The 15,576-nt window shown below is 31.4% G+C and overlaps 1 protein-coding gene across 1 annotated transcript in view; it reads right to left on the bottom strand.

The window, feature by feature from the left end:
* LOC134725724 (mismatch repair endonuclease PMS2-like) overlaps positions 1-12,021 on the bottom strand; it is a 46,401-nt gene extending 34,380 nt beyond the window's left edge. Inside the window, exons 1-7 of the mRNA XM_063589761.1 lie at positions 11,843-12,021; positions 8,649-8,805; positions 8,041-8,127; positions 5,443-5,545; positions 4,701-4,803; positions 3,054-3,223; positions 643-721 (exon numbers count right to left, since the gene is read on the bottom strand). Coding sequence (XP_063445831.1) covers positions 643-721; positions 3,054-3,223; positions 4,701-4,803; positions 5,443-5,545; positions 8,041-8,127; positions 8,649-8,784 — 678 coding nt within the window. The 5' untranslated portion in view covers positions 8,785-8,805; positions 11,843-12,021. The remainder of the gene's footprint in view (positions 1-642; positions 722-3,053; positions 3,224-4,700; positions 4,804-5,442; positions 5,546-8,040; positions 8,128-8,648; positions 8,806-11,842) is intronic.
* Between the last annotated feature and the right edge of the window lie 3,555 nt (positions 12,022-15,576).

Raw genomic sequence — 15,576 nt, 5'->3', positions numbered from 1 at the left:
TAAGAAGTACACTATATATCAATTCTTGTGATGCTTCAGGAATGTTGACACATTCTTCTTTCTCCTTAATTAATGACAGATATCAAACTCACCATCTCCTTCTGTAGAAGACTTAAACTGATATTTGAAACATTTTTGATTGTATTTTATGCACAGGTCTAAATTTTGCTGTTAAATAACTTTTGTTTTTTTCGTTTATTTTTTGTACATTAATAAGGCTGTTAGTTTCTCTTTTGAATTGATTTACATTTGTCATTTCAGGGCCTTTTATAGCTGTCTATGCGATATGGGCTTTGCTCATTGTTGAAGGCTGTACAGTGACCTATAGCTGTTAATTTCTGTGTCATTTTGGTTACTTGTAGACAGTCGTTTCATTGGCAATCATACCACATCTTCTTTTTAAAATTGAATAATTAAAGTTATTCCACTCTAGGGTTTAAAAAATGTATAAACAAGAATATGAGTCCAATTCTGCCATCAATAAACCACATTAAACATCTTTTGGTATGATCTACTGTAAAACCTGTTTTTTTTTAATTTATAGACCAATAATACACTGTTTCTTTGTACAATTATAGGAAAACATGCAATAAGGATAGAAGAAATTATCGAATCCCATGCTACAATATATGTGTGGCCTACCTGTTTTGGACCAAATATATTGGATATATTTTCCTTTACTGTCTGGTTACCTTTACTGGATACTACTGTTGTTCTGTTCCTATGGTGAATAAAAGACAAAAAGACAATCAGACACTGTGTATTGTCTGCAATTGTTACTGTCAGTGTAAAATCTTAATGTTGACAAAAAAAATGCAACCAAATTTATTAAAACCAAGTCAAATTATAAGATAAATATAGAATAATCTTAATTAAATATTCAAATGTTCTCAGTACCATCTTTTGATTATGAAAAAACTTGTTTTATCCAAATTTGGTAAAATTTTATCTGTTGATGTTTAAAAAACTGAAAGCATAGATTCATCTTGACTGATGACTGTTACAATGATTACCAAATGTACGATGGCTATGTTTTGACTCAATTAATATTTCATCTGTAATGATACCCTCCCTCTAAAAGTATTTTAGCTAACAGGAAATTGATTAGTGATGCATGTGAAAATGCATTACACAATAAAGCATGTGATCAAGAAGCTTAATTCCAAAGGAATAGGGGCATTAACCCTTATTTGGCCCAAAAATTACTGCAAATTCAAAAGTTATCATACATATTCTTAAATAACTAAAAATTTGACTACGGTATAAGGTACTGCCAAAAAATACCCAAATTTGACATTGAACAAGTTACCATGGCAACAAACCATGACTTAATTTGCATATTATGTTAAATTTTGTTATTTTCCTTGTTTTTTCATCAAATTTTAAGTATATTTTAGATTGAAAAAGTATGTGCGCACCCAAGAAACAACTTTATATTTGGTGAGATTATGCCAATAGTTGTAAAAAAGCTTCTGTTTGATTATTTTGTTGTTTCTTGGCTGTGCAGGATGTTTCTACAATGGAAATAAAGGTAGAAAACTGCTTAATTTCTGACGGCTTTTTTACATTTCCTCACATTGGCATTACTTTTCGGGAAAAAAAAAAAGACGTTTCCAGAAAAAAAAGTGAACGTTTCCGCAAATAAATAGTTTACTTTTTTCGGAAAAAAACTAACTATTCCTGAAAAAATAAATTATTACTTTTCCACAAATAATTCAGGAATACCTGTCGAAATCAAAGACATAATAAAAAATAAATATTTATTAAGTTAAAGGTCATCATAACATGCAAGTAAAATTCATCATTAAAAAGTATGAAAATGTATGTTCAATAGTCAGCACTGATCTGATATATCTTGATATGAGTTCATAAGTCAGTTGTGGCAGAATATTTATAGGCAACACGTGATGACTAGCAAAAAACTGGCACCATTCATTGTTCTCTTTTCCTCGGGTTCAGGAGGTGATGCCAAAATGGTTTATTGAAATTTCGAATAGCCATCTATATAAAATTCCAAAACATAATCGGCAAACTTCATGTATTTATCATCAGACGGAGCATTAGCTTTTAATATTTCAATTATAAGTTACCAGCAAAATTCCGGAAAAGTAATAAATACAAATTGCGGAAACACATATTTTAAATTTGCGGAGACGTAGTCTGGGGATTTTGAAAAATTAGCAGAAATGCAATAAGACCATTTCTGTAATTTTCATCGTTTTGTGAAAACAGCACATATTATGACGTAATTGTGACATCATCAGATAAAATTCTTTATGTTTTTCATTTATATTTCTTTACCCGATGCATTTCTTAACATTGTGTGCCAATTTGAAATGGTTATCAAACATTTTATTTTCTTGGGCCAAAACTAGGCCTTAATGCCCCTACTCCTTTTGCCACAATCAGTTATCAAACTCATCTTTTCAAGGTTGACAGACCAGGGACTGCTATAGATGCATTAATGACACCACTTTAAGACAATACAAGCTAAAAGAAACATAAAATAGATGGGAAGGGAAGCATCTCATTACAAAATAGTAATTTACATTAAACATTACAAATCATTACTAAATCACCTCCCCTCAGAATAATAGCTACCCTTTGCTTGTCTGATTTGTACAAGTTATCTCACACCAGTATTGATGAGGCAGTAATCAATATGTTCCCTTCCCCCTACAATGTACATACCCTTTGCCTGTCTGATTTGTACAAGTTATCCTTACATCTATAGCGATGAGGCAGTAATCAATATGTTACCTTCCCCTAACAATGTACCTACCCTTTGCCTGTCTGATTTGTACAAGTCATCCTTACATCTATATATTTAGGCAGTAATTAATATGTTCCCTTCCCCTAACAATGTACATACCCTTTGCCTGTCTGATTTGTACAAGTCATCCTTACATCTATATATTTAGGCAGTAATTAATATGTTCCCTTCCCCCTACAATGTACATACCCTTTGCCTGTCTGATTTGTACAAGTTATCCTTACATCTATAGTGATGAGGCAGTAATCAATATGTTACCTTCCCCTAATAATGTACCTACCCTTTGCCAGTCTGATTTGTACAAGTTATCCTTACACCTGTATTGATTAAGCAATAGGCATTCAGGACATGTACCATCTTTACGAATTCCTTCTTCAGATTTCGTTGGAATTCTTTATGTCTTACAGGTAGTGTATAAAACAGGTTCTGTAAAGTTACTGTAGTACCAATCTATAAATAGATTATTGTTAAAATGCACTGAAATGACAATCCTTACTGTTACATTGACTACTAGTTTCTTATATGTTTAAATTGTTTTTCACCAGATTGCTGTATATCTTAGGGCTACAGTTTAAAGCAAGAAATTAATCATCTTTGTATCACTATATATGTTTATCTTTGCAATAAGTTGAAAATCAAACTTCTAAATCTAAAACAACAAGTTATGTTTTATTATATTGTTTGTGTTACTTCATGGAAATTACATATTTAAAATATTATAAGTTATATGGTTCGCTACTGACCCCCTACGGATCCATAGAGGGTTAGTAAAATTCATAGGGCCGAATCCCCTATGAATTTTATTCACCCTCTATGGATCGGTGCGGGATCAGTAGTTAACCGTATAACGAATTTATCGGACGCTGGACTTTTTCTGCAGCGTTTTGATGAAAAATAAACAATGTAACACAACAACATTAATAGATGATGTCGCCATTAATGAATCATGAACCCCATATGAAACTTACTAACCCCATACGGTCTCATAGGGGGTGACAGCGTTTAACCAATCACAATGTGATAATTCATCTGTGGTCCGATAATACATTATATGCAGTGCTTTCAATTGTAAAGGTGCTATATAGCATTCAAATACCATCTAGCTATATAGCTAATGCTGATTGTTAAGATGCAAAGATTTTACTTAAAACCAAACTTAAACCAAAACAAGAAGATACATGTGTTGTGCAAATTCTCTTGTTATTCAAAGTATCAGAAAACAGGAAGTAGGTGTCTAACAGACCCCAAAATCACTCACATCTTACTTCGTATCTATATCAAGCTGCTGGTCAAATAAGATGTCTACCTAATCAGAAGTTTCTGAGTAGGGTATAGATACCAATGTGGTCAGAAATGAACCAGTTGTAGGTTAGGGGGAGGATTGGGATCCCACTAACATGTTTAACCTCTGCCGCATTATTTATGTTTGTGCCTGTCCCAAGTCAGGAGGCTGTAAATCAGTGGTTGTTGTTTGTTGATGTGTTACATATTTGTTTTTCGTTCATTTTTTTATATAAATAAGGCCGTTAGTATTCTCGTTTGAATTGTTTTACATTGTCTTATTTAGGCCTTTTATAGCTGACTATGCGGTATGGGCTTTGCTCATTGTATAAGACCGTACGGTGACCTATAGTTGTAAATGTCTGTGTCATTTTTGTCTGTTTTGGAATATTGTCTCATTGGCAATCATACCACATCTTCTATTTTATATAGTATCTGCAAACATGAAAAAAGTGGCTGACAGATACTTAAAGACTTTACAACATGTTACTACCAACCTTACAATATCTCTGAAGATAAAATATTTTCTATTTTGCAATTCCAAAAATAAAATGCTGAAAATTCAGACAAATGAGGTGAAGGCAATCCCTATCATATAGAGTATAATAAAAATACATCTTGATTTACCATTTATATTTAACCATACCTGTCTAGCCACTGATGACCTACTGCTGACCTTACCATGGTTATCATATTCCAGTTTAGAACCTACTTCTACATCTTTGTGTCTGGTTACAACACTCATAACACTGTAAAGATAGAATTGGAGGTAAATATAATGCTATTTTTAAAAATATATTTAAATTCAGATATTATTGTGATGTTTTTACTATTGCATAAAATGAAACAGGGTTATAAATGCATTAATAATTTAAACTCTTATTTTGAATTTTTTAATGTAAAACAAACAGGATTTTTTCCCAATATAGCAAAAATTAAATTTGCATTTTAGTCCAAAATGACAAAATCGCAATAATACATGCATGCAATAATTTCTGAGTTTACAGAAACTGAGAATACAAATGCAATTGGCTATAAACTAGCAATCTTAAAAGGTGAGTAAAAGTTTACAGCAAAACTGTTTTGAACATTTATCATTTCATGTGCTTTTTGTGATTTTTTTACAAGGTACTGTTGGGACTGGACCATTATCCACTATACATCAAAATGATAGGAGAGTTGTCATCTGAAATGAATAAATAAAACAAGGATAGTTACTACAGGTACAATATACCAGGCTGAAATGCTTTGTAAATTTTTTGTCCAGATCAGTACTTCCCCATCTTTCCACTGAGCCAAGATTTTGATGGATAGAAATTTATTTAAGTGAACTGTTCTCTTTATTCCATTTAATTTTTTTCTTTCACGGTAGTTTTGAAAAGTTTTACCTTAAAGCACACAAGGAACTCAATGCTTCTCCTCTGAATCCGAATGTTTCCACATTTATGAGGTCTGAAAAATCTTCTAGCTTTGAAGTATGATGTTTCAAAGCTTAAGAAAGAAAAAGACAACATTAGATAGCATGTTCAGAGTATATGGACCATAATTTGCTATTGGGCTCTGTTTCCTATAACTATAGAAAAGTGATAAAATGTGAATTACTGTAAGAAAAGTTGCAACTACATCTAAAGATGCCATTATTTTTATCAACATACAAGTGTATGCTACTCTTCTCTAGAAATTTTTTTAAAATATACGAATTTCAAAGATTCTACAACCGTATTTTTGTGTCGTTTCTCGCGTTATTTGTTGCTTCCGAAGAGCATAACGCTGACTGATTAATAGATAATCGTCACCGGCAAATTCGTAACTTTTGCTTTCAAATAACAAAGAACATCGACCAATAAGAATAGTGAGAAGAAAATGCCGAGAACTATAAGTATTTATGTAGCAGATGTAAGAACAGTGGCGTGATTTTTGTGTCCGATTTCGTAACGCAATTTTTAGATGATGTAATCTGCTTTGTTGTAATAGAATTCTTAAAAACAATATGCAAATATGAACTCTCGCGAGATGTTCAAACAGGTAAATCCGAGATGATTTACATTTCTTCTTTTGATCTTCGTAATAATTAAGTAAGAAAATTACGTTACCGTTATGCGTTGCATTTCACACGAAACAGAAGTCCAGTTATTTATTAAAATTGTTTTTGTCCTTAAGTTCTAATCATTTCCGGTCATACGTGAAACATGTGACTAACATGTGATAACGCCATTACGGCCGGATGTACGAAATACTAGGTCTAAACATTGTTTTTGTTTCCAACGGGATGTTAGCAAACATAATCTGTAGACTTGTTTCGTCTTGTTTAAAAGAGGAAAATACAATTGTCAAAGAGATTGCGCGGATGGTCTGTTATTTTTCCTATGTGCATAATGTTACATACGATCCTGTGTGAAAATAAATGCCCAATGACTTGACAAAATCGATTTCATATTTGACAGACGTTAGAACACACTTCGTTTCCCGATAATGACGTGAAGAGTCCTTGGAAAAATCAATCGAAATTACGTCTCTTATCATTGTACCAATGCTCTTTGGATTGATTTAACTTCAGCAGTAAATATTACTGGATATTTTAGGTGAATAAATATAATTTAATAAAAAATACATGTTAATATACCGTTACACTTGGAATGTACAAAGTCGGAATCTTTGTCACAGTTTTTAATAAATATTTTTTATTCATGTACTGCATATAACACTTATCAGAAACGCAATAAACTTGTCAAAGGAGAACTAAACTTTTACCATGCATGACTTGAAAGGAAGTACTTTATTGATTTTAGCCCACTAAAGTAGGTTAAAATGTGGAAACCATGTAGATGGTGTACAGGTCACAAGTATCACATTGTGCCTATTTTAAAGATTTTAATTCCAAGTTAAAAGTTTTTTCTTTACTGGATTTAAAGAATGTTACATTGCCAATGATTTGGAATAAATTGTATATAACTGGAATATCAAAACCAAATATAAATTCATTTTTTTTGGCTTAAACATCAAGATACAACGATTATGGTATCCTGTATCAATGAAGAAAATATGGAAAATTCTGAATAAATTGTACTAATTGTTTTCAAAACAAGCACATATTTAGGAGTTTTATAATACTGTTACATTTAAGATGGATTTTAAGAAAAAGTATACTGTTCAGATTATTTTAAGCAGATTTTGCAATAAAATAAAACTAAAAAAATGCTTTCGGTTTCTTATGGTTTCCTCTCAGGTTTAAAAAAAACTTTAATATAACATTGAAAATAGATTTTAAATATTAACATGAAGCAAGTAACACTAGTAATGGTGTTTATTTATGCCTTTTGAATTATATTGTGCAAAATAAAGAAAATAAAGATTGGTTTCCTGTTTGGTTTCATGTCACGTAAACGGTGAATCAAAATGTATTAATTTTTTCTCGAAAAACTCAATTGTTCCATTCATACTATTCTAACACCAACACAACCCACAAAATAAAAGTTAAAATTTTAGAACTTATAAAAAAGGATACAAAAAGAAACCAAAGACCGATTACCAAATTATGGTCCATATATGAAAAGGTTAACCAAAGTATTTGACATCATCAAGTTATTTCAATATTTCAAAAGGTAGAAATGAAAACTTTAAAAATACAGTTTGATTCCAGTTTGGAAAGATACAATGGAATTCACACGACACTTTAATAATACATTTAGATATACATTGTACAAGCTTAGGAAGCTGTTCTGAAGGCACATTGGTTGATTCGAACAAGAAAAGTTATTTTGATTCATTTAAAAGAATAGAAATGCAGTGCTAAAATAAGAAATTCTTTTAACATACCCGGTAGTCATGGTAGTTCATTATTCTTTTTTTAACTTACTGTGCCTTACGCATGCATATAGTTGTAATCTTTACATCATTTTTCTCTGGTGGAGAGTGGTCTCATTGGCAATCATACAGAATCTCCTTATCTTTCTACTTGTGTTCAATTTATAAAAACTAAATCTTACTGAGTCCTTCAAAGTTCTTTTCCTCAACACCCAATCCATTGTCACTGACATCAATCAGCTCACTCCCATATTCTCTCAGTTTGACCTCTGTAAAACAGGACATAATTATACTCAATACAAGGCTTACAAGTTTATATGCCATTTTATCAACAAAAACTACTACACAGTTAAATATTTTTTGGTGTCAAATCCAAAACATACATTACGTGTTTCATTTCAAAAATTTCCTACTGATATGTTGATGTATCTCAATACAAAAGCTTATTGTTTAATTATGGGTTTTCTTGATTTATCATGTTTATTGATCCTGTCCTCAATGTATATGTATGTTAAGAACTTTAAAAGTTTTCTCTACTTGTTTTAAACTTGACATCTTTATTGACAAAGGTCTTATAAATGTATTCAATTTTTTGTACCTGTTATTACTCCTTTGTCCTGTGGTAAATTTTGATGGGAAGAAGAAAAAAAAATCTTAGAGTGTTTCATATTAGAAAAAAATACAAAGTTTAAAATCTAAACATGTTGCTGTCAGTGTTCTCCCCAGAAATTTATTCCAGATTCAAATAATTGTTTGTTTTCAGTGATACATATAATGGCGCCATTCATACCTACAATGGTTGCTCCAGCATCTATACTATTCTCTACCAGTTCTTTTACTGCTGTAGCTAATGTTAATACAACCTGTCCTGAGCATATTCTGTGTACAGACCCTCTGTCTATAGCCTTTATTGATCCAGCTTCCATTAGAAGGATAAGAATACAATCCTGAAAAAAATTCATGAGAGTAAAAATAATATCTGAAATCCTCACTGCATTTTACCACTATGTTCTAATTTTAGCCATGTCAGATTTTTTTATTTGTAGGCGGGGTCATCTGACACATTTTTTTTCCTGGCAATTTTTATTGTAAAATCATGCAGCAGAAGGAAAATTGAATGAAAACAAATAAAAAAATTGACAAATGCAAATGTCGGAAATCGGAAACCAAGCTGTAAATATGGAAATATTTCAGCATTTCTATTGCGAAACTGACAATGAGGATAAGTTAAAAGGTGTCAAATGTATTCGGTAATAACTGTCCTTTCCTGGATTTAGATATTTCAGTTTTAAACAGGAAACTACACACTAAAATTTACGACAAAAGAGACAATTTTTCGTTCCCTATTGTTAATTTTCCATTTTTAGATGGTGATGTTCCTTTGGCACCATCTTACGGTGTTTATATTTCACAACTTGTTCGCTATGCCTGTGTCTGTTGTGACGTTTTTGATTTTAACGAACGTAACCTATGTATTACTGGTAAATTATTAAACCAGGGATATCGTTACCATAAATTACTTAAAACCTTTACTAAATTTTTCCATAGATATAAAGATTTGGTTTTGAAGTTTGTTTGTACCTGTAGAAAACTTATTTCAAACGGAAAGCACATCCTCATTTTTACGGAAATATTGTAAACCGTGCCCCGAAATTTAGAAATGATCCATGTAAACTTGTTGCTCCTTTAAATAAACTTATTCTTAAAGGTTACCTATTCAACACTGTGATAAGATCATTGAATATTGTTTTTATTGGTATAAATATTGACTTTGTTATAAATTATAAGTAGATTAAAAGCTAACTAAATATTACTAGTATGTTAGATACATATACATTTTCATGAATCTACAATCTGTTGATACCTGTAACTTGGCATTGCACAAGGTCATGTTTTTCTCTGGCTGTTTATGACGTCTTTACACTAAATACGTTGTATGTTGGATGTGTACGGATTGATTGCTTAGTCTTAGAGGCATGATTTTTTTATTAGTTGTTAATGGCTTTGAACTAGCTGTCAGATAACTGCGAGTACTCTCAGATCTGTTCATTGTGTCTTTTTGTGTCGGTATGTATAAGTACCCGGCAACGTCCACTTTTATTTTTTGTCTATTTGATGAGTTAAGCCTTTTTCAACTGATTTTTATAGTTCGTTCTTATGTTGTACTGTTATACCACTGTCCCAGGTTAGGGGAGGGTTGGGATCCTGCTAACATGTTCAACCCGGCCACATAATTTATGTATGTGCCTGTCCCAAGTCAGGAGCCTGTAATTCAGTGGTTGTCGTTTGTTTATGTGTTACATATTTGTTTTTCGTTCATTTTTTGACATAAATAAGGCCGTGAGTTTTCTCACTTAAATTGTTTTACATTGTCTTATCAGGGCCTTTTATAGCCGACTATATGCGGTATGGGCTTTGCTCATTTTTGAGACTGTACGGTTACCTATAATTGTTAATGTTTGTGTCATTTTGGTCTTTTGTGGATAGTTGTCTCATTGGCAATCATACCACATCTTCTTTTTATATTTTGTTATCTCAATGTGTTTATTACATTTAAATCGTGTGGGAAATATGTTTTGATGGATCATTACCAAACATAGAAAAAGGGGGGAAAACAGAGGTTGACTGAAAATTTTGAGGACCGAGGCACTGATTTGTTCCACAATTACATAATACGTTGTGTATGGTGCAATATGCTACGGATTCGAGCAACTGGTGTCTTCATTATTATACGGCAGATAAAAGCACAAAATAGATGAAGACAAAACATAGTTTTTATTCAAAATCAAAATTCAACACAAATGTAATAAATTACACCTTTTACCTGTTAATTATCTGAAAATGCAGGTAACTTGATAAAAAATTTACTGAAATAACTGCCTAATATTACAGTCCTGAGCAATTTTCATGCAATAACTTTCTCTGTATCTCATATAATAAAAAAAGAGCAGTCTGAAAAGGAATATACTGTTCTAATGAATGAACGCAAAACAAATGCAGCAGCAGCCATTTTTCTATTTTTTGTGTAGCTTTAATTTGAAACGGTTAAGGCATTTGAAAAAATACTATATCAAACTTGCTTGGATGCATCATTTAAATTAAGTTATACTACAACATGTACAACATGTACAACAGAGATCTATGAACATTCACTGATATACCTGGACTGGGAATAGGACACCAGGGTTGGGGTGTCCCCCCTTTTTTCTGTTGTATCTAATATACATTTTTTTTCTTAAAAAAAATCTATCCAAAACACAATCCTACTTTTGGGGACAGGTTACAAGTGCCTACCTTTTTCTCTTAATTTCCAATGAATTAAAAATCACCAAACAATTTAAATGAAGTATCATGCATAATCATCATGATCATTTGAGGACTAACCAAACTTCACAGAAACAATAAATTCAGGATCGTTTGGTATCATAGTAGTCCAAATAATTATGACGTCTGGCAAGGCTATTTTAAATTTTTTTTGGGCTTTCCTGAAGGCGTCCCAGAAAAAAAATAAAATAGCCGTCCCAGACGTCATAATTATTTGGACTAGTATCATAGTAGTCCAAATAATTATGGAGTCTTGAAAGGCTATTATATTTTTTTTCTTGACGCCGTCGAAGTTAAGCGTCAAAGAAAAAATTATAATAGCCTTTCAAGACGTCATAATTATTTGGATTAGTAGTAGTACATTCTGACATTGTATCATAGATGTCTAATGAACAGATGAAGCCAATAAAAAAAATTATAATTGGCCAGACTATTTATCTTTTATTTTAATACTGGAAATTCATTGGCAGAATAACAAAAGAGATTGCCATTTTTGCACCCCTGTACACTGTACACTAAAGAACACTGATATCATTTCAGACAATTGGAACTCTAGATCTGTAGTCTGTATGTAAACTAAAGACAAAAAGTTTAAAACACTGATAATTTTAAACATTTCAGACATTTGAAACTCTAGATCTGTAAATTTTTTAATCTTACCACATCACAATATGGTTCTCATTTAATGTTGACGTTTCTTAATCTGCAGGTTAAGTAAAATATAATCTTCAGGTTCCAGTAAGGCCTAAACAACAACAAAATATAAAATTTCAATTTGGCGCACTTTTCGGATTGTCTCGCAAATCTTCCTTTCGGAATACTGTAAGTAAGATTCGAACAAATGTCGGACAATATCCGAGAAAAGTTTTCACGGGGCTTCTTCTTCTTCTCTGGATCTTTACACCATTGATAGGGTAACCATATTTTCGTATGTCGAACAGTTCCTACACCAAAAAAATAAATGAAGAATAAATTAACAATCGTAACGCAACAACATTATATACACTATTTACAGTTTTTTTAAAAAGCCTTTATGTTTTATTTCAAGGGTGGTTTACAGGTTTTATTTTAACTTTTCGTGACATGGGAAGTTTTTAAGACTATTTACATGCAAAGTTAGATTTTTTTTAAAGATTTTTACTTTGAGCAGTTCTTTTTTATATATATATATATATTTGGTGTACTGATATTTAATGTGATAACATTTACAGATTATGGTCACATATTCACTTTTTAGATAATTCACAAAATGAAAAAAAGACAATATTTTTGGTCTTCTCCTTTATATCTTTAAAGTTAATTTGACACTAGTTTATTCACTATGTATTATAACCATGATAACTGGGGAGAGAAGTATGTGTTAGTCATTATAGGAACAACCCATATGAGGAATAATTTTCCGATTGTTTAAAACCAGAGGGAATTATGAATATATGATATGTCAGGCTATTTTAAAACGAAAAAGAAAAAGAATAACACATTTGCATACTTGAAATGGCACCTATAGTTATTAAAAAAAAAAATGCACAAAAGAAGCTAGTCCTAAACTTAAAATCTACAAGCATATTGGAACAAAACAATCTGAGCTTATTAATTTGGAAAACATTTATCTAAAAAAAAAAACACACCCCGGTATAGACTTTAATTTCTTTGAACAGTTGAACAGGGACCCTCTATAAAGTCAAGTATATCTTGGCAGGCATATTTTTGAAAACATATTTTATTGTGCCTCATAGCTCTGAGAGGCAGGTCGTTCTAATAGCATATGGTATAAATTATCTATAAACAATTCATAGAACAATACGATTTGAACTAGCAAACAACCATGCACCTACAGATGTCTGACTCTATTTTGACACTATTTATCTCTTTTCTGCAAAAGTATTAACATATATTTAATATACTATTAAATGCACCAAAGTAAGATTCAACCAAAGTAACTGTAATGCATTGCATCACTGGCACCATTTTTTTGTTACGACACCTAAAGGAGATTAACAACTACAAAACTATCAAAATCAATATGATAGTACGGCCGGATAATAAGTCTGTATTTTAAATATTAAAATTGAAATGATTGTCAAGGGACAATAAAATATGTTTGCAAGAATAATATTTTCATTGCAGCTCCATGTCTATATCAAATAACAATCTATAATGAAACATGTTTACTACGCAATAATAAGTCTTTTATTCTTAAGCAATGCAGCAATACAGCTTATAGAATTTACGTATACACGAATATAATACCATCAGTGATTAGTAACATTTTTGCAAGAGGTATATTTCTGAAGTTCCTTGATTTGGATTATTTGATATCAGAAAAGAGTGCCTGTTTTGGTAAGATATGTTTTTCATTTCAAACAATGAGCTTCTGTTGTAAATTCTAAAAAAAAAAATAGCTCCCACAAGAATTTGTTTTTACTAATTGTGATCTGATAATCTTCAACCAATTCCATTTTGACAAAACAGTCAGGAGGAAAGTCCACGAGACAACAATTAATCAACAGTACTGTTCGTAATTATTGTATAACCACAACATTCATTTAACAGTTTTTGAAATATTTTGAACCTTTTGATAACTTTATTTTAAACAACATTATGCCAAAACACTGTCGTGAAAATACTGAGATCAATTTACAAAAAATAACATCCATCGTTAAAGAGTTGATTTGATAATTTTTATGTGAGACGGGTTTTGAGGATTAAAGGATTCATTCACTTTTAGGGCAGCATGCAGTCCTTTTGCGCCAATTACTGTTTTTCAGGGGTATCATTTGCGCCAAATTTTGTTTTCAAAATGTATCAATTGCGCCAATATTCGGAACTCATTTGCGCCAATTAACCTGTACACATATCTATCATAAATATTAGTGATTAAAATTAATTCTTACTTTGGCTTAAAAAGTATCAAATGTTCGGAGATATTTCATCATGAAGATGAGCATCTGGAGAGAAATGACTCGAATTGCAATAGACAGTCCATGTACCGAGAGGGAACAAACATATGGCCTTGCCGAATATTTAATACAATATTTGCCAAAGAAGAATAAAATAGAAGCTTTTGATGATTATGTTTTAGCCACATATGTTGATGACTCAGTGCTTTGTTCCCATCAATCCTATGGGATGGAACTCGATCTACAACAAAACGTATCAGTAATGGAGCAGAAGCATTCCACAGGAATTATAATGAACTGTTTTATGCATTTCATCCTTCAATGTTTGTCTTTTTGGACAATAAAGTGAAGTTACAATCTACTACATACATTGAATTGGGAAGTAGCCATTCAGCAACAGTAAAAAGAAAGTATTTCTCAGAAAAGGAAACATTTGTCGTGTAAACTGTCAGTTCCAAGTCAGAATAAAGAAGGAGGGAAGTAATTTTTCTTCTAGTTGGTGCAATCGTATGTTTTATTTTTGGCGCACATGATACCATGTAATTTTAAAACAGGTGACGCAAACGTACACTGTAAATCTAAGTGTTAATAAATAGAACACCGCTTGAACGCTTTTTTGTAACACTTTTTGAACGTGTAATGGTGTTCCAAATGTTTACACTAGTGTTCATCAATTGGATGTGTGTTGTTCAGTTTTTAATGCCTTTGTGTTTCATTTTTGAACACTTGATGTTAAAGACCTTAACATTAGTGTTTAACGATTTAACGTGTCCGAATGTTCAAAATCGTAATACGTCTACGCGTTCAACAGCTTTGTAACACTTTTTGAACACACCGAACATGTTCAAAAACCAAAATGTTAAGATTCAGAACACCAGACGTTAACATTCAGAACAGTTGACATAGGCGTTCAAATTGATGGTGTTCAAACGTGGAACATGTTCTATTGTTAAGCGTACATAATTTTCCATAAGTACTATTCTTAATTAAACTGTTATAAAAACTATATTGAATCAGGCAAAATACAACAATAAAACATATTTTAACAAGTAATTCTTTATATAATAAAAAATGAGTATATATGTAAGAAAAGTGCACAATAATACCTTATGATATCACAAGTAACAGTCAGTGAAATCACATACATAATAATACATAATAAACCGACTTAAATATATCACAAATAATTATTTTCTTCTACATGACAAGATATAGTTGCTACATCATGTGTATCCTAACCAAAAAAGCATGTCAATGTGATAAGTAGATAGTTTATGATATAGATATTTGTCACAATGAAAGTTTAAAAGTTTGCAAATTCCAACAGTTCTTGTACGATCACACACAATGTACGCTTAACTTTTCAGTGCATCTTCATCTGGGTGGCATTTTATGTGTTATCATCAACTTCCAATGTCAAAATCCTCCACAATAAGTAATGTCTATGAGCCTATATATCCTGCAAAATTTAAAATTTAAAATTAATAGAAGAGA

The sequence above is a fragment of the Mytilus trossulus genome, chromosome 7 (assembly GCF_036588685.1).
Source record: "Mytilus trossulus isolate FHL-02 chromosome 7, PNRI_Mtr1.1.1.hap1, whole genome shotgun sequence".
NCBI classification, from domain to species: Eukaryota; Metazoa; Mollusca; class Bivalvia; order Mytilida; family Mytilidae; genus Mytilus; species Mytilus trossulus.
This window is presented reverse-complemented; position numbering and strand designations above follow the sequence as displayed.